Here is a 25,665-nt window from a genome sequence, read left to right as displayed (position 1 = left end):
TCTATATGAACACGCTAAACTTTGTTCAGTCTGCCACGTAGTATACCTAGGTCAAAGGATTGAACGCTGATCGGGTAATCGATGATCATGGATCGAAGGAGGAGAAGTGGAAAGGAAGTAGAAGGGGTATAGGGAGAAAGGATGTTTAGGCGAGGTGAAGCTTATAAAAAGCGATGGTTCGGCATTCGGGGTCATCTCTATCATCTATTAGTCTTTTAGTGTTTCTATCTTCGGAGATTGAGCAGGACGACACAGGTTAATAATCATGTGAAAAAGGAAATGCATACAACATGATAGCTTCTTCAAGCAATTTAATCCTCATCGACAATAGTGATCCTCTTCTCCTCGACAGCTTTTGGGATTTCCTGATCTGTTAATTCAGGTATACTGGTCGGTATCGGACCAATATCCTCAGTATCTTCTTCATCCTTGTCATCCTCATCAGAATCTTCTCCTGGCCTTTTGAACTTTATACTTGCTCCACCAGCTAATTTCCTCTTTCCATTTTCATTCACTTCTCCATTTGTCGTTACATTTGTGCTCGTTGGTGTTGGCGTTGACGAATCTCCTTTTTTCCCCTGTTTACGCTTTTGACGTTTTGCTCGATTTTTAGCTGTTTTTGCATCTGCCATTGCATCTCGTTCAGCTTGACGAGCTTGAAATGCAGCTTGTTCTTCTTCCTGCGATTACAATCATATTGTATTAGCATCTATTAATATGAAAAGACATAGGTCGCTTGATGGTCAAAAGAAAAAAATCATGATAGAGTGGAATAGCAAGCTCAGAAAGAAGTGAAAAGCGGAAAGGACTTGTGGAGGACTTTGAGAGAGATTGATGATCAAATTCAAGCAGAAACAATACGACCTAAACCACTCACAGCATGTGCTTTATCATTCATCATTTTCAACCTTTCATACTCTCTCCTCCTACTTTGCTTATATACGTGAAATTCTCCAGATCCAGCACCAGCAGAAGAACCTTGAACATTTTTCATCATTTCCCTCGGAGCTCGTAATGTTTTCTCTTTCGTTCCTACATTTATCTGTATTTCTCTTTCAGGATTCGACAATAACTTTTCGACCTATACAAGCATTATCAATATATGACACTTTTCTGTAACTTGTTTTGTGTTATGGAGAAAATCAATTTACCTGACGCCGTTGTTGGTCTGCTACAGTATTCCTAGGTTTCTTTGAAGGTCCAGCATCAGTGCGTTCGGGTGAAAGAGATGCTTGTCTCTGAAGAGGCGATAACGATCCTTCGGGAGCTTCGACTGGCATATCGAAACAAAACTTGAGAGTTGGGCGATCACAAGTAGTATGAATGGTCGTAGGGGTTGCTTTGTATCGTTCGTGAAGGTAATGGTAAATCATGGAGAAGGTAAATGCAGATGTTATCGCGAGCAATCGATAGTCAGGTACGATTATCAAATACAATGGTTAAACCTGTGCCACATGCCTAAATGGGTAATAACGCCGATAACTGTATGGTGGGGCGAGCCATTCGCGTAGTGCTAGCTACTGAGCACTGTTATTGATTGTACTGTACGTGCACGCGCCATTAATTGACACCAATATCATCCTTATCGATATTAGCTTTCCATTGTACTCATTCACACCTTTGACATTCAATTCATCAATATACATACTACAAGTCCAACAACGTTGACATCGGAATCGATTTGACTCTACAGATCAGATTTACCTTGCTCGAGCTTATCTGAACGAGAAATAAAGCACTACTCTACCAAAATTTCAATCCCCAAGTCTCGCCACACACCTTGGTTGAGCTATTGATCGACGTGTAATCAAATATATATTCGAATTCCTTCAAGTCTTATTAAAATAAACGTATAAAATGTCGGACGGGTCAAATTATGATTACCTGTTCAAGGTATGCTTGAGCTTCTAAACCATGCAACAATGTAGCGGAGGCGTGTGAAGCTTTAGCTGATATATACTTGATAGGTCGTGCTTATTGGAGATTCAGGTGTTGGTAAATCGTACGTTCGTCTTCATGTACAAGACACCTTCGTAATCGTGATACTAACTATAGAATGGCTTATCTCCAATTTACTATACAGTAATCGTAAGTCAGCTTAACATATACTTCTTCATCAGAAGTCATAAGCTGATCCCTCTTTTAAATAGTTCTCTCGCGATTTACGAGAAACGAGTTCAATTTGGAATCCAAATCAACCATCGGTGTAGAGTTTGCTACCCGAAGTATCAACGTAGATGGGAAGACAGTAAAGGCTCAGATTTGGGATACAGGTCAGTCTCACCTCATTTCCAAATCACATACTCGCAATGAAGTACAAGGACAAGCTTTAGTCAAACGAAAGCTTCCATACCGTTCTCGTCACTCCCGCTATCTCGAAGACCTGCTGACTGTCATCTCTATTTGTAGCCGGACAAGAAAGATACCGAGCCATTACTTCAGCATATTATCGAGGAGCAGTCGGAGCCTTATTGGTATACGACATTGCAAAACACTCGACATATGAGAACGTTACTAGATGGTTGAAGGAATTGAGAGATCACGCAGATGCCAATATAGTAATCATGCTCGTAGGAAACAAGAGCGATTTGAAACACCTTCGTGCGGTCAGTACGGATGAGGCTAAGCAATTTGCTAGTGAGTAAAAGAGTTGTTCCGTGTCGGACTTTGAGAAGATGGTATAGTTGGGGTACAGATCCTGTCAACACGTGTCATTTACAGCAATATGGAATGGACCGTTTTGCCACAAGAAGCGTAATAGGAAGGGACACACGAGGTGGAGAAGCCACGATATGACAGTTGCTGACTTGCTTCCATTGCCTACCAGCCGAGAACGGCCTTTCATTCATTGAAACTTCAGCTTTGGACGCATCGAACGTAGAGTCAGCATTCCAAAATATCTTGACTGGTGAGTTGTCGCTATTGGCTCTATAGCACCATCTAGTATCTTATGATTGTGTCTGACTCGGTCTCGTCTTCGTAGAAATCTACCGAATCGTATCTTCCAAATCACTTGAATCATCAGGAGACGTAATCAAACCATCTGGAGGAGAAACAATTCTAGTTACTCCAACTGATGGTGATGGAGGTGCTAAACAAGGTGGAAAGTGTTGTTAGGCGGTTTGCAATAATGCTGGTGTGAAGCTGTTGTATATGCAACGACCTGTATTCCTATTCCTCATCGATTTCGAGCATGTGGATCAGGAGCGAATAGGAAGCGATTGGAAGGAAGAATATCAGATTTGGATTAACCGTACATTTACTTCTTACTTCGTTTTAAATTTGTTCATAAGATTACGATAGGTGTTTCATTTTCTCATTTCCGGATCACATTACATGTATATCATATCTTAGATCATGTTTTTTTGCAATTGAATTAGAAGTTATACTGTTGAATGTGGTGACGCACGGATCTCGTCTATGGTTTCGTGATATTCAATTGATCACCTCCACATTGGCTTTCCACTTGCGAATTCAATAAATACAAGTAATGTAAAGTTTACTCTTCTTTCTTTTGCATCGTAACTCTTTCCTGCTCCCATATTTGATCACTTGTATCTTGATCCAATTATCATCTTGAGAGCTTCGTCTTTATTCATTGAGCAAGAAGCGTATTTCTGTATCATTCCAAAGTGATTCTACTTGAACCTGAATTCCTCGCTCCATCTTGTATTTGAAGCTTTCAAATCAACATGCCCTCTCCTGCATTCTCAGAAAGCGAAGCAGGACCTTCCACTGTGAAGTCCAGTCCACGTATCGATTCTCAAAACCCGGTATCAGCACTTGATACTTCCAATGTGAATTCCTCTCCCATCAAAATCAGCAAGAAGCAAACTGTTGATCAACTCAAAGAAGGATTAAGAGAATTGGGATTAGATACAAAAGGTAAAAAAGAAACTTTATGGCGGTAAGTGTGAATTGATTCTGGATGATGGGTATCAAGATATGGGAAATCTGTTAAATGGAAATCGTTATTTAGACGATTGATAAATGCAATTCATAAAGCTTCTTTAAGAGATCCAGAATCAGATGATTCAGATTCTTCTTCATCTTCGTCTCTTTCTTTAAATGATAATCAAAATGGACAGATCAAAATTAGAGTAGTTAAACAAAGTTATAAAAGCTTTTTATGCTTTGATGTTGAAGCTACTTGTAGACCTGGTAAAGAATTTGATTGGCCTAATGAAATTATAGTGAGTTTGGTGGCTTAGTGATTTGCGGGTTATGGTAAATCCTGCCTTACGATTTGTACACAATTGACTGGCAAAATTCTTATCAAATCTTCACAGAATCTGCCATTAAACATCATTTAACAAGAAACGCACTGACTCTTATATGGCTGTTGACGATTAGGAATTTCCAGTAGTCCTTCTACAATGGACAGAACCTGACTTAACAGGTAAAAGGAAATTACATAAAGTAGATCAATTTAGATCTTATGTTCGTCCAGTATGGAGTCCGATTCTGAGCGATTTCTGTAAAGATTTGACAGGGATAACGCAGGTAAGCGAGCCAAGCCAAAAAGCTATTCGATAATGTCCTCAGCGCTTGAGATGAAAAGACTAACATTTGCCTTTCATCCATCAGGAAACGGTAGATAGGTCGCCTACTTTCCCTCAAATGCTCAAAAAGTTCGAAAAGTGGTTAGATAAGTGGGACCTTAGGGATGATAGGGGCTTGAAAGAAGCTATGTGGGTCACAGATGGGGTGAGCAGCTTTTGTACTGGCCTTCTTTCAGACATCAAGCTGACGTTTTGCTGGATAGCCTTGGGATTTGAGGTAAGCCAATCGTTGCACAGGCCGGCACGAACCTGACGAAATTCTTTCTCATCCATTATGACTCATAGGGACTTCGTGAGTCCTGTGTTTGTGCTTCAGGAGGTTCTTTAACATCAATCGAAAGATATGGCAAGCTGACATACAAAGCAGGTATACAAACAATTACATATAAATCCTCCCACTCCATTCCCAAATTACTTTCATGGCCCATACCTAAATGTCAAATTCGCCGTTCAATCTGTCTTATCAGAAATACATCGAAGATCTTCGTACGCAGCTGAACATCCTAACGATCCGCCAAATAAAAGAGCTTTAAGCGTGATTACTACTTCAAAAATTCAAAAGATCGATAAAAAGGGGAAAATAAAAGATTTTGGTAGAGGTAAAGCTTTCTACTTCAATATTCCAGGAATGCTAGAGATTCTGGGATTGGGTCAGTTTCAGGGTAGACAGCATTCTGGACTTGATGTGAGTCTTTTAAGCCTCGTGCAAGACTGGCCGATAGAAGTAGTTTCTATCCGTTGGTTGGAGAGGGCTACTTGATTCTATCAATCTTGTTCTTCCCTGTAAATATGTTAAAAGGCAAGAAGTCAGAAATAGAATGAGGTTTTGCTGATTGACTACGCTACAGGATGCGATCAACATCTCTCGCATTCTAATCGCTCTATCAGAGAAAGACGTAATTTTCGAGCCGAACGGGATCATTCATCCGATAGGTAAAGGTAGAAGATACCCCTGGATGGGTGCTCCTGGAGAAGTCAAATGGGAAGATTGGATGAGTACGAATGTACCTCTCAAAGAACCTACAAGTGGAGGGGTTGAAGCCGCCAGATTAGCTTTGGGTGAATCAGTGAAACAAGCTGGTAAAGCCTCTATTGATGACGAAGAAGAAGTGATTTTTGTCGGGGACGAAGAAATGGCGGATAAGTTGAAAACATTAGTCATCGATTCTGGCTCAGAGACCTGTGAGATCAATGATCAAGATGAGGAGCGAGTTACCACGGCGAAAAGTAGTAACAAAAAGAAGAAGACGACTTCTAAGCTATAATGCGACTTCACTAAGGGAGGGAATTGATGAGTGAACTGTCTACCAAGTAGAGCGCCGAGTCGGGGTGGAATGGAGCATTAAACACATTAATCCTGCTCAGAGATACCATCTTAATGGAGATACCTAGCATTCGTTTATACCATCTATATAATCTATTCATATCTATGTAAGCATCAACCTGACATGAGGTATGTCGTTACCATATCAAAAGTGCATGAAAGGTTTGTATTATACATGAGGTCAAAACAAAAGCCACATGGTATTCGAGCAATATGGGATTTGCCACCCAAATCGTTAATTACGCTCAAAGTGGATTCCTCATCTTGCAGTTATTTCTCACTTAAACTGTATATCTCTCAATCATCGTAATATTGATCTGTCAATCAGCTGGCTATATAGCTGGCAGTCATACGTCTGAGCCAGGATGCAAGGTCTGAACAGGTAAATCTCTATTTTCTTAAACTGATAACTCTCCCTATCATCCGTCATTTAAAAACGAGATTTCCCCTTTCGTATATATATCATACCTTGATTTAATCGAAATAGTACTATTGCTTATGTCCTCAATCTGACATATAACATAGATATATACCACCGGATTATGATCCACGTCAAAATTCAACATTAAATTCTCATCAAGGTAAAAAACATGCTTTGGGAGTAAGAGCAAAAGATATAGATAAAGGTATATTAGTAGTTAGGTGAGTTTTGATTCTTCAACCACCTGCTCATAATACATAACATTTCTCTTTCTTAAGTGGCATTCCCACTCTCATGTGCTTTACGAAAATTTATGCGATTTTTTCAATCCGTTCTCACTAAATAATTGTTTTTTTTCCGATAGATTCGAACTTCCTTTTAATATTTGGTGTGGAACTTGTAATGCCCATATAGGAGCAGGAGTTAGATATAATGCGAGAAAACAAAAAGTTGGAAATTATTATAGTACACCTATTTATGGATTTAAATGTAAATGTCATTTATGTGATGGATGGTTTGAAATTCGTACAGATCCAAAAGTGAGTTTTCGAAGTTCTTATTAGGATCAGGCTTCTCTTCATGTTAAAATATATCATATGTGTTTTATGAATTATTAAATCTCATTTTGACATTTTCTTTTAGAATGCTGCTTATTTAGTATATTCTGGAGCCAAAAAAAAGGATGAAGATTGGAATCCTGAAGAGAATGGTGGATTTGCAGTTCATGGTGAGTTCATAAGTCTTCCTTAAAAAGTAATGAATCCATCTTATGGTAAATGAATATTGATATTAATGAGATATAACTTTAGATACCGAAGCTCCTTCAGCTTCTGAACCGCCTTTGGATCCTTTTGCAGGAGTTGAAAAAACAATAGATCAACAAAAATGGGCAAAAAAAGGAACATCAAGATTAACTGAATTAACAAATTCATCAGATCGTTTAAATTCTGATCCTTATTTAATTTCTTCTTCATTAAGACGTAAATTTAGAGAAGAAAAAAAATTATTATTAGAAAAACAAATAAAAGATGATAATTTAAAATTAAAATTTGGATTAAATGAAAGTATAAATTTTGAAAGTGAAAGTGTAGATGAAGTTGATGATAAATCTAAAAAAATTTGGGAAATTATTATACAAAATAAAAAAAATGGTGAATCAAGTAATATTAATAATTCATCTATTGAAGTTGGAAATTTACCAACACCAAAAACAAGAAAGAATGGGAAAGGTAAAGTAATTGATACAAAGTCGCCTGATTTAATTAATTTATTAAGAAGTAATACGGAAAAGAAATATGATCCTTTTGCTGATTTAAATCCTATCAAATTTACGAGTAAAGGATCATCAATTCAAAATATAAAAGGAAAAGGAAAGATAAAATCGAATATAATTGAAAACCTTACTCCTAAAACTACAGAAAAAGATACAAATAATTCAATAGTCAATCCTGCAATTTGTGGACTTTTAGCAGGTTATACGAGTGATTAGCCACAAATTGGATCTATTGCTGTACAATACGTATTACTGTAATTTGTATTTCGCCCGCTGTGCAATCATCTCTACCTGTTGTATGCAATTGTCATAATCAATCAGATGCAAATTTACCTCAATATAAATCGCGGACTTCAAGCTTTGACACGATGATCCAGAGGGTTTCGCATGTTTGCATGGATGTTAAATCTCGTTCAACATGAATCTTCTCAACTCCAAATATGGCTTCCCTTCAGTTGTTCTAGATTAATGAGCTATCTCATCCCTTCAAAGCCCTCAACTATTTTAGGTGTCTCCTCAATGCAAGTCAATTATTTCCCAATTACCTCCACTGTCCGTTCTATTCTGCGCGAAGATCAATAAAATGGAGGGAATAGTTTATACCTCTTCCCAGGGAATTCCTTGGCGTTGAATTCTTTCTTATATCTCGCATACTTCTGATCAGCCCAAATCTTCATGAAATATCCACCAATCAAAAGGTATACAATGGCTATACAGGTACAAACTTTTAGCGACCATTCATAGGAATCCAAAATGGCTAAATCACAATGACTGGGAGAAACTTACTACCTAAATCACCTCCAGTCATGATGACCATAGCTACAATGCCGATAAGTTCAAACCAATAATTGGCACATACTGCTAGGCCATATCCTAAACCAGTAGGATACTTTCTAGGTTGACCGGGTGGTTGTCTTAATGATCTCAAATGAAGATGGGTATTGAGATTGAGTAATTCAGCGGTCTAGGTATAAATTTGAATGTCAGTTCTTCCGATTATGGCATCAAGCGATTGGAGAACTGACTAATTCGACCACTGTCCAAATCGTGATCCAGACTGAATTATCCAATAAGGATCCTTTCAACGCTGTTGCGGAATATGCTGGTCTGTACAAAGTTAGGCCAATCAGAAGTCCACATACACCCCAATAGTATATACAGCTATTGCAATTATCGTCAACCATCAGCAGGTATCGACTTCTGTCTCGAAGTTGGACTTACTTTCTGACCACATAGGATAAGGGAACAGTAGCTCTTGAGAATCGATGCACGAAAGCAGATTCTAAAAATCGTTTAATGAAATGGATAACGATAAGATTTCGAATAGTACTACTCGTTCAATTGTTCAGTCAGCTAATCACATCAATAAACGAGTCGGTACAAGCAGCTGATAGACCTACAGTTGAAGAGGAGAGAATTTGTAATCGCCCCAAAGGTAAGTTGAAAGATGAAGAAATAAGGGATTGAGGAATATGGGACCAACATATTCCCATAAATATAAAGTTCGATATCCAACTTGTTTACCCAAATCCTTGAGTTTGAGCTTACTTCCATCTTTTACATCGTATGATTCTAATGATCTGCTCTCTTCGGTAAGTGGGATTGGTTTACCGGCGCCATTCACAGAAGGAAGGGTGATTCTTTGCCGATTTGGTAAGAGCTAGTGAACGGGAATGGTCACGTCAGCTCATTCACAGGCTTTGGTGAACAAACATCAACTTGTGAATTGGTTATTGTGTTTGACCAATCTCGTAGCTAATTATGGGGTCTCGGAAGAGATACAAAGAGTACATGACAGATATGAAAGGCGAAGATACTCACCTTGGGAAATTTAGCTTGGATAGCAATCTTAACATCCTTGATGGTGACCTGAGCAGGGGGTTTCCCAGTGAAATCAAGATTAACGGTAGGTTTTCCAGGAACAGAGACGGTGATAGCAACCATTCTGAAGAAACACCTTCTCAACAGAAGTTGGAGCGAGATGGTCAAGAGCTATGTGAAGTGAATTAGATGGAGAAAGAGAAAAGAAGATGTGAAATTGGAGACTTTATAATTCGGTCAAAGCGCGTCTCCGGAATCAGCGGAATGCACACTTATACTGATTTTCTCAGAAAACTCGGATACCGGAAAAGCAGATTTCTGGGAATCTTCAATGATCTCTCGCGTGGCTCGGATTTTTATGGGAATTTCGAAATAAATGAAAGTCGGAACTTTGAAAAGCTCGAATTGCTTATACGAAATCATCATCAAATAAAGACATTTTCAGTATCTATACTTTTAATTTCTAGTGACGCATAATAAGTAGGTGTGCTGAGAGGTACTTGGAAAGATGTCTGCACTTTCTCGATCGGTTAATACGGCTCGATCATTACCTCGTTCGACCCTCGCTTCGACTTCTCGACTCTCAATTCGAAATTATGCTACTCCCTCATCAGTGAAGAACGATGGTCAACAAATGATGTTTGGTGGACCTCCTCCTAAAAGGAAAGAAGATGGAGCTGTGCTGAAAACCTATACTGGAAAAGGCTATCCTTTTATTCCTGTGAGTGGATATTCAATTCCAAGCTGTAAAGCGTTTTTGGCTTTCTCGTCAAGTCAATTTGCGCATCGTATATTCACTTCAATGGAAATCGCTTATGTTGATACTGATTGCTGCTCATAGTCTCTTCGTCATGTCGTGTACCCTTATCATCCTCATTTACATAAAGGTGGACCGCTAAGAGAATTGACTATACCTCTTCGGAGAAAAGGAGGGCGTAATAACACAGGAAGGATCGTAAATAGGCATATTGGAGGAGGACATAAAAGGAGATTGAGAATGGTTGATTTCCACAGAGTACAAGGTGGACAACATGATGTAATTAGAATAGAATATGATCCAGGAAGATCAGCTCATATTGCACTTATAAAAAAACGAACATCTACCTCTTCTACTTCAGGTAAAAGTTTAACACCAAATTTGATTGAAGAAATTGAAGAAGCATTAAGTGAAGAAAACCGAAATACACCTAAATCACTTGAAGCAGTCAAAGCAGGATTTAGTTATATTGTTGCTCCAGAAGGTTTAAGAAAAGGAGATGTAGTAATATCTTATAGAAAAGGTATACCTCAATCATTAATTAACGAATTTGATAATACTTCTTCTTCTTCAAGTGAAGAATCAAAATTATCAAATAATTTAGAAGATGATAAAGTAGGAGCAACTGATACACCTGAAATGAGACGTGCATTAGGTTTACTTAGAACAATAACTTTAAAATCTGGAAATGTTTTACCATTATTTTTAATTCCACCTGGAACTCAAGTTCATAATTTAAGTTTAACAACAGATGGTAAAATGCAATTATGTAGATCTGCAGGTACATTTGCACAAATTGTAAGTCATCAATCAGAAACTGGAAAATCAATTGGTGGATCAGATGTTTTAACTATGGGAGGTGGATTTGATGAAAATGGAAATAGATTACCTAAAAAAGGTTATGTTTTGGTTAAAATGCAATCTGGTGAAGTTAGAAAGTTAGATCCTGGTTGTGTAGCTACAATTGGTGTTGTAAGCAAGTGAGTTGAGGTTTTAGGTTTTTCGCCTTTTCTCCAGCCTTGATCAAATTTATTGTTTTACTGATTAAATGCTTCTTTTACTCTTCAACTCAATAGCAAAGAACATCAATCCAGATCATTAGGTAAAGCAGGTAGATCAAGATGGTTAGGAAAAAGACCACATGTTAGAGGTGTAGCTATGAATGCTGTTGATCATCCTCATGGTGGTGGTAGAGGTAAACAAAAGGGTAATAAACATCCAAGATCAATTTATGGTCTATTACAACATGTTAGAACTAGACGTCCTAAAGATAAAGATGGTAATAAGTCGTGAGTCTCCTTCTGCTTTACTTTGTTTGCCAAACAATCAACTGATAATAAACCTGTTATGTTACGATAGGGTTGTCACTGAACGTCCAAGGGGTAAACAGACTGCTGCTAAGCACTAAGCTACATAATAGAAGAATTGCAGTATATAGGTGGAACGTTTCTCCGGTCCTTGATCATAGAATATGTGGAATGCATATTTTTCGTAACGAGAAAAATTGATATTTTTCGGTTGGGCATGAAGCGATCTTCGTTGAGCGTGTAAGTGCATGCGAAAGAGCTGACGGAACGATTGGGGATATAATTGATAAACATGATTCTACATACAACGACCTGACTGTCATTCCATCATGACCAAAATTACTGACTGTCTACTGAGGCAAATGAAACCAATGAGTGCGTGATATCTTCGTAGCCACTGACAATAAACTACGACATCCGATCGATCGTTAATACTACTTGGGACAATTCATCGTCGACCCCCTTCCATCTTATTCGTGGGAAAAATCTACGGCGGATTCACTTCTAAAGCGTAAATGAATTTAGCCAAATACATCAAACCAGCTGTAAGTTCATCTGCAGTTGGTCTGATCAGTTTCGGAGGAAGCATGAAGCCGTACTAAACGGGAGTTTCCATTTGATCAGCATGGTAATGAGAGGGAATTACGTGAAGTTGTGGAAAACTATCAACGCACAGTACCAGTATCTCTCAACTCTGCAGAATACGACCACCTGACATCTGTGATTCCATAAGTATAGTCAATTGCATCTCCCGGTGCACTATCAGGATCAAAGATTAATTAGCATTCAATCTCAAGTCCTCAAATCCGTTGCATTTTATTGAAAAAAGGGGCTCACCGATATGTCAAATCACATGCTTGTCCAGCTTCATAACCTTCACCTTGTTTCGTTCTCATAGCTTTAGCAACACCCAAACCAGCTTCCATGAGCATCTCAGCATCAGGTGGGAAATCATCACATGAATGAGCGAATGGGAACATGACTGCGAATCACATTACTACACATGAGCTTTCAATATATTATTCGTAAAGGAAGTCTGCCACACACATAATTGACCATAAGAATGTAAGTCCACAAAAGCTCTGACTCTATTACCTCTCTCAGCTGCACTTGAGAGATATTCAGATATAGCTTTAGTCTCATAAGCTTCGAAAGCTTCTTTACCACCGTATCCCTCTGAACAAGCTGTCGATTTGGATGCACGCCACTTATAACCCCAATTCGAATTCAAATCGATTCCTGGTTATTTCGATTATCAGCATCTTGCATTCCTTGATGACCATAAGTTTGTATTACAGATGCGCAATGAGAGGAGAGATGACCTAATCGTCTGATCAAACGTTGTACACACCTAAACAATTTCCCTTCCCACCTACATCCTGCCTATTCTTTCTCCATAATCTACTTTTAGTCCTGCTATACTCATATCCGTCAGGATTAATCTGAGGAATCACCGTAAACCTAAACGATTTGAGCAAGATTGCAGGGTCTGAATTCGGTTCAGTTGTGGCACGTAGAAGGAGGTGATGAAGGAAATACAATGCTGAAGATGGACCGACCCACTGTGATCACATTAAAGTAGGGTCAGTGAATTTCTGAAGACCTTTATAGATTGAGATTCACTCACCTCCCGACCATGTTGACCAGCTTGAATGACGAATTCCAATTCCATTCCATCTAAATCATCATCACTCTTCCATAATCTCTTCTCGAAGGCGGGAGTAGCGGGGTCATCATGATCCGGATCATCGGGTAAAGGTCTGGGATCAGGTTCTGGATCATTCGGATCAGGTTCTGGAATAGGTTGCGGATTTGGAATACTTCCATTTCCATTTGGATTCATTTTAACACTCCAGCCTTTTATAATTCTACCCTCAAATGTTTTGCCAAGATTTAATTCTGTAATTTCAATACCTCTTGTTCCGTTGAAGGTTTCAATCAAAGTTCTACCGAATTTATCAATTTCTTTGAGAGTATGAAATTTATCGTGAAACGGTGTATCAATTGTAGTTAAATTAAATGGATCAATTTGTATTGGTGGTATAGATGGTTTAGGATTTTTACCTTTTTTACCCTTATTTTTCTTCTTTTTTCGTAAACCTTCAGATATCTCACTGAATTTCTCATCTATATCTTCCGGGTTCTCCTCACCTGGATTTAGAGACTCTTCAACGAGTGATTGAAGGTCTGAAATGAATGGGTGAAAGGATTCAGATGGAATAATATTTCCCATTATATCTTTCTCCTTGGCGCTCAACCTGACGTCTAAAGATGACTGGGTAGAATGCCACACATCGAGATTGAGTAGCTATTGTCGAAATCATTAGATCTTGTCTATATCAAAGATCTCTCCGAACTTCACAGCAATACAACACAGTCACATACCTCAATGACATTCATTATATCCTGTTTATTCACATCGGAATAATCACTCCAATCGATTCTCCATACTTGCTGGTCATCATATCGATCTCCCTGCCCAACGATCCCCGAGTTTGTTGATGTAAAAGGTTGTTGACTGTTGTATGGCTTGTCGATAGAAGCGATAGTCGGTGTAGCTAAAGATAAGATAGCTAAAACAAGAGCTTGAGCTCTCATCTTGGCATATCACTCGGCTCAATTCCTTCTTCTCAGCGCCGTGATCGTCACTTCAGGGATGTTGCGATTTCAGTACGCTTGGTTTTTCGCTACAAGATCTCGTGATTGGAAAGCGAGTCAATATAATCTGTGCAAGAAACCTTTCAGATAGAATAATGTGGATTACAGTTAGAAAAGTGATACTATGAACGGGATGAATGGTATATTAGACCGGGGAAGCGGAGATGTCCGCCTCTTGATTTGTCATATCCGGTCGCGTGACCGGTCGTACAGGAAATACTAATCGTATGCATGATCAATATCCAGTTACGATTCACTAAGATACGGAGGCAGTGTGTGTATAACAAAGAGAGCTCCAGTCATTTCCCACTACCTTGCATCTCTTCCCATCTTCGTTGTTTGGCCCGCATCTTCCAATCACCTGGCCCGGTATTAACAATGGCTTTACTTCCCTTAGCACCCAATCCTTTCTTTTCATTCCGCATTTCAGTTTGAATAGCTTCGGAAATCCCTTGCGAGGATTTACCTAGCCCCATACCTGGTGTCCAACCTTGTTTCTCCATGATTGAAGTAGCAATAAATGTTCCCTTTGAAGCATCAGGGGTTTGAATCGAAACTGGTGGCGATGATCTTTCTGGAGTATTCGCTTCTGAAGCCATCTTAGTATTACCTTTGGTGGAATGAGGTGGCGGTGAAGGTGGATGTAACTTTCTTCTCATAGCTGACCTATCCAGATATTCCCTCTTTCTACTATCTTCTTGGTCCCCTTCGGATCGCCCGTTAACATGTATGCCTCTGTCTTTCCTCAAAAGCGATTCTCGTAAAGAAGCCATTTCTCTCTTCCTCTTTAATTCCCGGTTCTGCTTCTTTTGGGAAGAATCCATTGCATATATCGGAGGAGTGTCATTTTCCGATGCGACCTCTTCATTGTGGGCAGGTATCAATTTTGGTTGACCGTCATCTAGAGGGATCTCATTGGTACCGTTCACCTGGCATTGATCGCATGGCCAAGAAGGGTGGATATGTAAGGAGAATTCGCTCGTCCCAATTCTCAGCCTACTCAAGTGAGTCACACGATGTGGCCGAGAGGAATGCTTCGGTTCCGAGAGTCTAGTCAACTTCGGTGTCCTGGTCGCATCCTCAGTCATGGGTTGTGACAAGAATGTTCCATGAGTTGAGCCTGGAATGAAAGTCAGAATGCATTGTCAGTTCAATATGATTGAGTCTCGCTTGAAGGTCGACATAGTCATGAGTATCAGAAGCCATCGACTCACCTAAATCAACGATCCACCAGTCCTGTAATTCTTCTACTTGACTAGACTCGTCGTCTCCTCCCGTTCCCCAGTAGATAACAGCATGAGTCTTACTGACCTCCATCTCTTTCAGCCTGACTCTAGCTTGACCACCTTTCTCACACCTATCTCTTCCTAACTGTATTCCACCTTCTCGTGTATCTAGTATGGCTACTTGTCCGACTTCTAAACATCCGGATCCCATCACAACTAGGCGAAGTGTATCATTCGGTCTTTCCTTTGTCGGTTTCTCTTGATCCGCTTCATCCCCCTCTGGTTGAGAAGGATATGCGTAAAGGGCAGGATCATCATACGGGACGACATAAGCAGGATGTTTCTCTTTTTCCGGAGGAACAGTTGGATGTAAAGGTTGTTTGGTCGACTTCATCGGTTTTATCTTTTCGTCTTTCTCAATTTGAGCTAACTTTTCAGGTTCCATTAACCCTCCCCATCCCATATCATCTTCTATCTCCCCTTCCTCTTTTTCCGATCCAACGATTGTACTATTATTGTATCCTGAGTTTGTAGCCGATGTTGAGGCATTGTGGACTTGGTCTGCGGGAATATAATTCCATTGGGCTGTATTTGGATCTGGGATAGCATAAGTATTTGACAAAGGATGGAAGTAGGATTTATGAAGATGATCGTATATCCATGTATCTTCCGATGGCGACGTATTTGCCATTGTTAGCTCATTGACGTGCTTCCAGCGAGCAAGTTGTTGTCCCAGCCAGTGCTGTTGAATACCTTGGAAAGTGCAGATTAATGGATGGATGAACAGGCAGGATCAAGCGAGCGAATAACCTCCACTTCTAACCTCTATTACATTGTATAATAGCAAGGCGATGTTAGGTTTTTGATCCCGCTAATCAAAGTTTGTAATGATCAATAGGATTTTCAAACGCTAAGTCCAATGTTGTGGTGAGAGTGACGTATAGCACGTTGCGAATGAATTCAAAAGGAATAATAATCCCCAATAATCTCTGCTCATTTCCCTTCATTTCATCCTAATCTTGGCTCTCTTGTCTCTTGGGTTCTCAGACATCTGGACTAGTTGAATCATATTCTCCGGTGTCAGAAGGAGAATCACAGCATTGATTATTCCACCATCGTCTCTACCGCCAGTTTATCAAGATAATCCCCTCCACCACGCTATCAGCAGAAGATGCATCATCATCGTCAAGAACACCCATTTCTGTATCCTCAGCGGAAGCGAGACCGCCCGCCATGGGCTCCATGTCAACGAGAGTCCCGCCGCCACCTCTACATCTATCATCCACCATCGATACATCCTTGCCACCGATAAGTAACGGAGTGATGAGAACAGCAAGTTCTTCCTCAATGCGACGTAGATCTCACTCGAGTTCAGTATCTTCAAAGCTCTCAAGCGTTCATTTCAATCTGGAGGATCGCCCAAATACAGTCTCGCGTACGCCCTCAAAATCATCTTTCAAATCTCCCCAGATGAACGGATCAGTGATGACCCCTTTGACCAATAATAATTCTTATCAACCCATTCATCCATCCACATTACATAACTCAACTATACCCTCCCCCCCCAAAAGTGCACCTATACCATCAACGACTTCCTCCTCGAGCTCAGTCACGAAACCCTTTCCTACCACTTCATCTGGCGTGCCCAGCCCACTCGGCTCGAATAGACCTCCCCTGCCCACGAATAGAACATCTCAGGATAGGCGAGTATGGTCGGAAACCTTGCCGCCTAATCCAAGACATCGCTCAGGATCTGTGATAGCTATTGGTAGAAGGGCATCAAGATTGACAGGTGGATTTGAGACCAGTAGTAGTGGTAGCGAAGGAGAGTCCACCGATAAGTCTACGAAAGATGCCGGAGAATCAGGAACCAATACGCCGGGTACAATGTCACTGTCAGAGAACGCCATCGCTGGACCGAGTCGAGCCAGAGCGAAGAGTCTGATGGGTCCGATAGCTCGCGAGAGGCAAAACTCCGACGCAAGTGGAACTAGTAGAGATGTCAAACGTAAGAAAGTGAACCCTCCTAAACCTAAGCGGTCATTTTCAAAGGAACCCTTACCATCGTCCAGAATGGTTTCTTATCGATCGAACGATTCTCCGGCAAAAAACACATCCGCCTTGCCAAATTCAAAATCTGATTCATACTTTGGTACGCAAAACGGTAATGCTTCCCCCAAATTAAGTAGGAATTCGACTGGCAGATCTTCTCCGTTAATCGAATCTACTATTCCAGGCCCAGATAAGGGTCACTTGTCAAGAGGAAGAAGCCTGGATATGCTGAACGAACGGAGCAGCAGCCCCGATGGCAATCAGCGGTCAAAAGGCAAAGCGAAAGAGACCAGCCGAAAGACGAACGATTTGGCGGCGAGTTTGGGACTAGGAATTGGCGCTATTCAGGACATGACATTGAACCCAGGTGAGTTTCATTTAATCTATTCCAATCTGGTGACGTATTGTTGGTTGCTGACTTTTGACTTCTCCAGATCAACTGCGCAACCTTTTAAGCGATTCTGACGTATCGTCCGCTCTACGGCTTATGAACTCACCACATGCTCCTGCTAGTCGACCAACCAATATGAACGAATGGTCAAACTCGGTATTTTTCTCCCCTCCGACTACCCCTCGTGCCGAAAATGGGTCTACTCATAAATCGCCCTATCTCGTTTCCGCCCCTCCTGCTTTAATTCAATCAGAAGAAGGACATGGCAGAGAAAGAACCACGTCGATCGCGAGTAGCGTAGCGCCGCCAATGCACTCGACGTGGGGCTCATCGCCCCGACATAGGCAAAGTTTTGATAGCCACCCGTCGCCGGACATGCAGGCTCTAAGTAGACGAAGAGCAAGCTCGAAAGCTGGGTTGCTGGCCGATGGTCAAAGTGGTGGTCATATACCTTTTACCCATCATTTGCCCGTACCCCAAGTCGATGAAGGTAGTCCAGATGACGAATTGGACGATATAAGTGAGAACCTGCCGGCTATAACGGAACAAGAGTCCGGTTCAATACCAATGGGAAGACCAAGTCAACCTGATAAATCGGGCAAAGAGGGGAAAGAGAAGGAGAAGAAGAGTCGATTGAGTAATATCTTCCATATTGGCAGCGGCAAGAAGAAAACTACTGAAACACCAACGATTAAGCATGAGCATCACTTGCTGCATAAAGATCACAAGACCGATCTACAAAAGGAACAGGAAAAAGCACGCGAAAGGGAGAAATACGAAAAGGACGTAGAGAGGCGGCGATTGGAACAAGAAAGACGAGACGAAGAACTTGCTCAGGAGCGTCGTTTCAAAGCTTTGACGCAAGTAGCTGCTCATCCTTCCGCTGAACGCCGAGCGTACACCACAGGAGCTAAATTACGTGCTTTCTACTCACATGTGTATGAGGGAATCGAAGATCCACCAAAGCTAAATCCACTCGCCGTTGTTAGATGGCGAATCAAGACTGAGGAACAAAATCAAGCTCGTCAGCGATGGGAGAGGGAACAAGGGGATCATCATTCTCACCAGAGCGATAGGTCCGGCCTAAATCACCAAACTTCTCCCTATAACAGGAGCCGATCAAACCATTTTGGTGACACCCTTCACTCGAGTCCGATGAGCATGGGGTCCTCGAATGGTCACGGAATACACGGTCCAAGAAGATCCAACGAAAGCCACCGATCGACTTCTCTGGGGTCTTTCAAAAAACCGAATGATACCACACATAATAAGACAGCCCGCTTCGAAAAGGGGTGGGGATTTTCAGTGGACGATATATCACGATATAAAATCGCAAAAGGCCACGTGAATTACTTCATACCACCAAAAAGGTCACACTATGATGTGGACGTTATGACGGAAGATGAGGATGAGGGGACCCCTCTACCTTTCTCTCCGCAATCGAGTGCTTCGAAACCCAATGGAGGAGATACATCTCGCAAGGATGATTCGAGCTCAATTGCTGCAAGCAGCAAGAAGTCTCACCTCCACAAAATGGGGGTTAAAACCGCTAGTAATACTTCGTTGATGGATGTGGAAGGTGTCCTAGGTGAGGACAATCTGCCATTGTCCAGGTCTACCAGTATCGAAACGGGCGGCAAATCTAGTGTCCAGCCGAAACATAGGGTAAGTTATGAATGCTTTTCTCAAATTGCCCCTGTCAAACAATTATTGACTCTGTGGCTGCACCAACAGCTCACCCATCGCACTCATCAGAGCCTAAGTGCCGTCGGCCAGACTTCGCTCACCTATGCATTGAAACAACCTTTCGAGAAGCTGTCCAACGTGGCTAAGAAACAACGGAATCCAGCACCCTCGAGAGAAGAGGGTGAAACGCATCATATCGAGGATCCCAGACTCTCTGATAGACACAATATCCGGAAAGAGATGATTCCTTCCCCGCACGCCGCCCCGACTCAGCAATACCACACACCGATGTCAGCGAAGCCCAGTCGTACAACAGTCAATTCGTCGATGGGTAGAACGAGAGATAATATCTTCAGGCGACACGGTGTAGAATCCTTCACGGATGAGGAAACCTCCAAAGACAAAGAATTTCATCTGCGTAAATTATTCTTGAAAGGGCAGAAAGTCTTATCGTCATTCGATGATGCCTCGTATAAATTATATAGAAGATCTGAAGTGTCTTTACCCGCTTCTGGAGGGAAGATAAAGCAAGATGAAAGAGAACAGGAACTCTTAGCCCTCGAAGCTGCCCTCATGCGAGAATCTGCTTTCCGAGAAAGACAAGCGGAAGCTCATCGAAAAACACAAGCGGAATTGCAAGCTCAGGAAAGGATTCGGAAGTTGGAAAATGAAATCTATGCTGAGCGTGTCGAGTGAGTTCATTCTGTCGATGCATCGTTGCATCCCTTTGTCTACGTCCAACAACTAAGCTGACTATCGTCTAACATCGCCTGCTTAGGCATCTCGAGGTAGCCCGGCAAAAGCTGGACAACGTGACCGCGAACATCACAACCGTTGACGATACGATCCGGCAGTTCATATTCCAGATTGACTTCCTTCGGGACGAATCATCGATTGCTGCCAATATTGACGTCGACTGGTCGTCCATTAATCCTCTTCGTGATACATACGGAAGTGTCTCACGCAACAAGCTCATCGAAGAAGGAGAACATCGCGATATCTTGCCGCCCCTGAGATCATTTACAACAAGTCACGATAGCGGATCAGATCTGGCCCCCAATCGTCGACAGCGGACTACTTTGATCAGCCGAAAATCCAAAATACAAGGTGGTCTCGCTGGAAACAACAATGCAAATGCACCACGTCGAAAAGGGTCTCTGAATGCTTCTTTAGCACCTATTCAATCAAGTTTGTTACATCCGATGAGGCATCGGCCCAGAAGGATGTATATTGATCCAAGTGGTCTAGAAAGGGTGGATCCAGTCAAGCAAGCCGAATTGATTCTGTCCTTTGCTAAAGATCGAATGAAAGATATGGGTAAGGAAAAAGAACGATCTCAAGCCGAAGTAGAAAACTTGATTTACAAAATTGAAAACATGATTAGAACTAAAGAATCTGTACGCCGATGGACTAGACAAATTTTAGAAAAGAATTTGAACAAACAATCTCAACTAGATCAACTAATTAGACAAGAACAATCAAATAATAATTTACAACTTCAGCTTATTATGCTTAGAGATAATCTGATTAATACTTCTTTCCAAGGTGCAGGAGCTTTCATCAGAACTATATTTTGGATTTATTATCAAGTCAAAGGAGAAGTATGGTTTTTTGTCAAATGGCTTAGACCTTCATCTTATTGGTGTAGCAAATCAATTCATGAAAGCTCGCCAACTTCTTCCAATGATTCTAAATATGCAGAACACAATGGGGATTTCACTAATGATATTACCACGTCAAGTCAATATAACAGAACCAATGAAGATAGTCCTTCATCTCCTACTGCTCGAAGCGATGATCTGTTGAATAATTTTGGTTCACCCATGAGTAAAAGAAAATCTCAAAGACTGACTAATCTCAATTATATCCGGACAGATGGGGAAGAAAGACGAATACCTTTTTTAGTCACTTGTACGGTCTTGGCTGTTTCGATGGGTATCGTTTTTTATTTCTACGGTAGTTAGACCTTACCAATTTAATGTAGTGTGCCCTTCATGTTTTATCTCCATTTTCAGTGCAACTTTGTTTTCTTTCCATACTGTTTTAGACTTGTTTCAACTTTAATTTCTCTCTCTAGGAAATGTTGTATTTTGCTATGGTATGACTCTATGACTATTACTCTTACTTTATTACAAGTTGTTTTGCGATCCCTTCTTTTTGTTATTGTGATAGATGTCAATGCTGTGTTGTGCTATGCTAAACACTGAGGACCGGTCATGATGCATGTAATATTTGCTTCAATTGATATTGCATTTGCGCGCCATCACATATGCTCAAACTTCTACATAGTCATGGTACTTTTTAATGCCACTTTTATCTCTCCTCCGACGTAGCTCGACACGCACACACACCGATGCATCCTGCTTTACATCCACATTACCTCACATACAGTACTCACGCCATCTTCTCAGCTTTCCAAACTGCATGGCAAATGAATTCAACAGTCAGCTTCAACTCGTTTAACACAATCATCATAAGTACGCCTCCTTGACACTCACAAGAAGCATACATATTAACTCTATCAATAGCATTACCATTTTCCCTAATATCAATAGGTTGTACTTTGAAACCTGCTAATTCGAATCTTTGAATATACCAAGGTTTTTTAGCTGCACTTCTCCAAATTACAAATCCACCAGTTTTAAGTACTCTTAACATTTCAATAATTTCAAAATCTAATTCAGATTGAAGATATTTTAATGAATCTTCAGGTGTTATTGTTTTTAATTTATCAAATGCTAAATTTGAATTCTTTGGTAAAGGTGTAGAAGGATCAATGGGATCAAACCCTATATGAATACAATCTATCAATAAAGAGCTTTTGTGATATTTTTTAGAACGGAAGCTGACTTACAATCCATAGAATCCATGACTATGATTTTTGTTAAACTATTATTAGGTAATCCTCGACAAACACTAAATGTGAAAGTGAGTTATTAGCTATGTGCGGTACATAAATCTCAAAGATATTCGCTACTTATACCTACTTGAGTATCGTATCAGTATGAGATTTTATACTATTTGTGGCTTTACCATTTTTTAGAGTCTTGAAACCCTCAGGCTTGAGGAAAGAAGGACAAGACGATCTTGTATATCTCCCATTCAAACAAAGAAGGAAGAAGTAATTATCATCCTAAAAACAAAGTATAACATTCTTAGTCTTATATGACATCCAAATAGGGTTATAATCCTCACCTTCAAAGTAGTTAATTTAGGTATAGGATCTAAAGTAGCTTTAATATAATCTTCAACGGTACCATCTTGTAAGAAACAATTCATTTGATTTTGAGGTACACCTAAAGCGTGCCAATTGAACATACTTAAACATAAAAATCAAATCGTTAATATCTCTCTATGGTGTACAGATCATGTACTCACGGATTACCCAAAAACAACTTGACCATCCATTTACCTAAGAAAACAGGTCTAATTTTCTTTTTCCAAATTACATCTTGTTCAATCGTTGTATTCGCTTTGCATATTTTTTTCACATCTTTGCTTACTCCAGAAAGGAAAAAAGCTATTTGAGCTAATCTTAACGCCCATCCAGAATATCCTCTAAAATAGAAATTACGTGAAAATTGAGTTTTATGTGATAACCAATATGCATATGCGTGACTACCGATCAATATATAATGAATCAGTTTGAAGTCTCATTCCTGAATTGCTGAAAAAATCGACTCACGAAGAAAGGTAAGGAGATAATTTGGTTGTCAATAATTTTTCGAAATCTGGATGTCTTCCTTCGCCGAATAATAACCAGAAATCATTATATTCTAAAGCTTGAATAGCAGCTAATTTGAGCTCAAGAATATGACCTTGACATGGGTTCATATCTTCCCGAAAACAATTAGCCTTTGACTGAACATAGAGTATAAAATCAACCTCTTGAAGTACTTACCAACTGCATGAATTCTAGCTGGATTAGCGGCTAGCGCGTAATGTAGAACGTTATCACCTGCACTAGTGATAGCTAGGATGTGATCGTCTTTATTGATGTTCAGCTTTTTTACATCAACAGCGGGATCTTCCCATGTCTTTATGAGTTTTCGCAATCAGCAACTCCTTCTCTTACCGGGAGGAAAACTTGGCTTACCCATCCGTAAATATGGGTTCTGAATTGTTCATGTACCTTTTCTTCAAGGTATGGGACCCTCCATGCCTGAGAAATAGGGATCATCAGCTATATGGTCGAATGCTCAGTGAACAAGGGGAATTGTACGCTAACCTTCTTTAGATGATAATGGAATGGACTCAGTGGCGCACCAGCATCGACAAGAGTTTGCTGCATTGTAATCTGTTCGTTATTCCCCTTCATATCTGATCTATATGCGCTTGGACCCAAATCGAGGGTCTCCATCATATTGAATGTGTCTGAACTGGATAAAGGCGGTGTTGGAAAAGGTGATAAGGGAGTTAAGAGTCCTGCATTATTCAGACCTTTCTGATTTCCTGCTTCTTTGGTGAAGGATTGAAGTGTTGAAGAGGCATCTCGCTGCCTTGAACAACCTAGGAAGACATAGCTGGAATAGTTCATGTGATCTGGATCAGCCGCTAACAACCATGCGTGAATCATTTAAAGCTTCTCCACTCACAATGGGATCTGGATAAACCATGAATTTAAGAAGTTGTTTCTATCATTATAAGATTTGATAGTACCCATCTTGTATTCAAGGTAATCTGGTAACCGGGTTCGAATCAGGATCGCTCTTTGTTCATTCGATCTCGTTATCGCTCGCGGAGCTCACCTCGTCTGGAAGCGTGAAGATTGACGCCATCAAGGGAAAACCAACATTCCCAAAACCATTTGGCGAACCAGGATACTCTTTTACTGGCAGTTCCGATGGCCTGTCAAACCTTCTCAGCGAGTTCTCAAGCCATTTTGTGATAAGAAACGGCAGAAATGACTTACTCGTTCCTTGACACCGCCATCCCTGGAAGTATAGAAATCAACGACCCCCATGAGACCTCTTTGAGAATCAAGGACCTGATCGCATCTATCCAGGAGTTGATAAAAAGAGGGGATCTGAAAACAAAGGTGAAACATCAAGCATGTTTCGTTAATGAAGAGGGAGACCATGTGTCGACTTACCATTGAAAGTGAGTAACTCATAGTGATAGCTCTCAAACTACCCCTAGGATCTAATTCGCCACTTTCCCATTCTGGAAGTACGAAATTACTAGCATCTTGACATAAAACATGGACATTTTTCCATCCTCTAGCTTTGATCCTCGCTCTAGCAATTTCTAAAAGAGGTTCACATAGATCGATAAGATAAATCGCGTCAAAATAAGTCAAAGGGAGGTATTCATCCCTACTCGGTTGAATCAGCTTGATTGATACCGACAGATCAAATTAGTTGATGAGTACCTGAACTTACATTTTTTCAATATTCCAACCTGTACCACCACCCAGATCAACCCAAATCTTTTTCTGACCTATACCATTCACATTCGGACCGAAACTAATCTTTCTGGTCAGAGGTTCATTTTGAGCTTTCAAATGAGCAGCAAGAAGTTGTAACATGTTTTCTCTCCCTTTAAGTAATGTACTTCTTGTAGAATCGTATAAATCAGCTTGACCAGAATAGAATTGTTCCAATTTCGCCTTGTGAGCATCTTCATTTGATACATGTTTTGTCCCAGTGAAGAAGGGTTTCAAGAAACAATTATAGGCGAATCTCAATGGTACGGCCAATCTGGTGTAGAGTAAAAGGGGTAACAAGAGGAGAGGTAAGAGGAATTTCAACGTTGAAGGAGGATAGTTCGCAAACGATTCCATCTTTTCTTGTACTGTCCTGTTGATAATCAGTTTCCTCAGTAGCGATTCTCATCAAGTCAGTTAGGAAATCATGACACTTACTTGCTAGTCAAGACGGTAGTCCCAGCACCAATAAGCATCAAAGAGCCCACTTTACCAATCCTTGGCATGTGTTCTGTCATCGTACCTGTTTTTGTGGTCATCTGATCGAATGAAGGAATGTATGCAGTAAGATATCTATTGCTGTGCGAGATTAGTAGAAGGTCAAGTAGTCAAACAGTAGAACGTTATGCTGGAGATTGTCAATTGATTTTACGGGCCGTGCATATAGCATCTGATCTTGTAATGAAATTCCCTTGAACCGTTCAGCTCCATGACGGATACACATTCGGCTCGGTGTCCAGGAAGAATCAACTCCATTTCTTA

The 25,665-nt window shown here is 40.5% G+C and overlaps 10 protein-coding genes across 10 annotated transcripts; 5 read left to right on the top strand and 5 right to left on the bottom strand.

The window, feature by feature from the left end:
• Positions 1–311: 311 nt before the first annotated feature.
• Positions 312–1,280, bottom strand: I206_107745 (uncharacterized protein; the record flags this gene model as incomplete). The annotated part of the gene is made up of 3 exons (XM_019157790.1): positions 312–680; positions 878–1,081; positions 1,152–1,280. 3 exons carry the CDS (start codon positions 1,278–1,280, stop codon positions 312–314), a joined length of 702 nt encoding a protein of 233 aa, XP_019009430.1.
• A 577-nt stretch (positions 1,281–1,857) lies between these two features.
• I206_107744 (uncharacterized protein) lies at positions 1,858–3,117 on the top strand (the record flags this gene model as incomplete). The annotated part of the gene is made up of 6 exons (XM_070203587.1): positions 1,858–1,893; positions 1,968–1,995; positions 2,151–2,273; positions 2,410–2,637; positions 2,828–2,908; positions 2,984–3,117. 6 exons carry the CDS (start codon positions 1,858–1,860, stop codon positions 3,115–3,117), a joined length of 630 nt encoding a protein of 209 aa, XP_070059688.1.
• Positions 3,118–3,692: 575 nt separating this feature from the next.
• On the top strand, positions 3,693–5,827 carry I206_107743 (uncharacterized protein; the record flags this gene model as incomplete). The annotated part of the gene is made up of 8 exons (XM_019157788.1): positions 3,693–3,907; positions 3,980–4,193; positions 4,354–4,503; positions 4,588–4,707; positions 4,766–4,779; positions 4,848–4,854; positions 4,930–5,247; positions 5,411–5,827. The coding sequence occupies 8 exons, from the start codon at positions 3,693–3,695 to the stop codon at positions 5,825–5,827; spliced, it is 1,455 nt and encodes a 484-aa protein (XP_019009428.1).
• Positions 5,828–6,251: 424 nt separating this feature from the next.
• Positions 6,252–7,796, top strand: I206_107742 (uncharacterized protein; the record flags this gene model as incomplete). Its single annotated transcript, XM_019157787.1, has 5 exons — positions 6,252–6,268; positions 6,412–6,528; positions 6,672–6,846; positions 6,950–7,034; positions 7,117–7,796. The coding sequence occupies 5 exons, from the start codon at positions 6,252–6,254 to the stop codon at positions 7,794–7,796; spliced, it is 1,074 nt and encodes a 357-aa protein (XP_019009427.1).
• Positions 7,797–8,155: 359 nt separating this feature from the next.
• I206_107741 (uncharacterized protein) lies at positions 8,156–9,524 on the bottom strand (the record flags this gene model as incomplete). Its single annotated transcript, XM_019157786.1, has 6 exons — positions 8,156–8,289; positions 8,367–8,544; positions 8,606–8,741; positions 8,802–8,909; positions 8,981–9,240; positions 9,402–9,524. 6 exons carry the CDS (start codon positions 9,522–9,524, stop codon positions 8,156–8,158), a joined length of 939 nt encoding a protein of 312 aa, XP_019009426.1.
• A 385-nt stretch (positions 9,525–9,909) lies between these two features.
• Positions 9,910–11,566, top strand: I206_107740 (mitochondrial 54S ribosomal protein uL2m; the record flags this gene model as incomplete). The annotated part of the gene is made up of 4 exons (XM_019157785.1): positions 9,910–10,122; positions 10,243–11,138; positions 11,235–11,447; positions 11,518–11,566. 4 exons carry the CDS (start codon positions 9,910–9,912, stop codon positions 11,564–11,566), a joined length of 1,371 nt encoding a protein of 456 aa, XP_019009425.1.
• Positions 11,567–11,952: 386 nt separating this feature from the next.
• I206_107739 (uncharacterized protein) lies at positions 11,953–14,063 on the bottom strand (the record flags this gene model as incomplete). The annotated part of the gene is made up of 7 exons (XM_019157784.1): positions 11,953–12,063; positions 12,140–12,224; positions 12,303–12,447; positions 12,513–12,704; positions 12,817–13,027; positions 13,093–13,773; positions 13,851–14,063. The coding sequence occupies 7 exons, from the start codon at positions 14,061–14,063 to the stop codon at positions 11,953–11,955; spliced, it is 1,638 nt and encodes a 545-aa protein (XP_019009424.1).
• A 359-nt stretch (positions 14,064–14,422) lies between these two features.
• I206_107738 (uncharacterized protein) lies at positions 14,423–16,040 on the bottom strand (the record flags this gene model as incomplete). Its single annotated transcript, XM_019157783.1, has 2 exons — positions 14,423–15,243; positions 15,338–16,040. The coding sequence occupies 2 exons, from the start codon at positions 16,038–16,040 to the stop codon at positions 14,423–14,425; spliced, it is 1,524 nt and encodes a 507-aa protein (XP_019009423.1).
• Positions 16,041–16,582: 542 nt separating this feature from the next.
• I206_107737 (uncharacterized protein) lies at positions 16,583–21,442 on the top strand (the record flags this gene model as incomplete). The annotated part of the gene is made up of 4 exons (XM_019157782.1): positions 16,583–17,768; positions 17,836–19,457; positions 19,527–20,170; positions 20,257–21,442. The coding sequence occupies 4 exons, from the start codon at positions 16,583–16,585 to the stop codon at positions 21,440–21,442; spliced, it is 4,638 nt and encodes a 1,545-aa protein (XP_019009422.1).
• Positions 21,443–21,872: 430 nt separating this feature from the next.
• On the bottom strand, positions 21,873–25,421 carry I206_107736 (uncharacterized protein; the record flags this gene model as incomplete). The annotated part of the gene is made up of 16 exons (XM_019157781.1): positions 21,873–21,898; positions 21,977–22,267; positions 22,333–22,394; positions 22,466–22,611; positions 22,674–22,797; positions 22,857–23,096; positions 23,164–23,314; positions 23,380–23,515; positions 23,575–23,640; positions 23,707–24,001; positions 24,074–24,158; positions 24,227–24,326; positions 24,391–24,504; positions 24,571–24,793; positions 24,860–25,276; positions 25,342–25,421. The coding sequence occupies 16 exons, from the start codon at positions 25,419–25,421 to the stop codon at positions 21,873–21,875; spliced, it is 2,556 nt and encodes an 851-aa protein (XP_019009421.1).
• Positions 25,422–25,665: the final 244 nt, after the last annotated feature.

The sequence above is a fragment of the Kwoniella pini genome, chromosome 11 (genome assembly GCF_000512605.2).
Source record: "Kwoniella pini CBS 10737 chromosome 11, complete sequence".
Taxonomy (NCBI): Eukaryota; Fungi; Basidiomycota; class Tremellomycetes; order Tremellales; family Cryptococcaceae; genus Kwoniella; species Kwoniella pini.
Note: the sequence above shows the minus strand (reverse complement) of the source record. Positions and strands in the feature narration are given on the sequence as shown.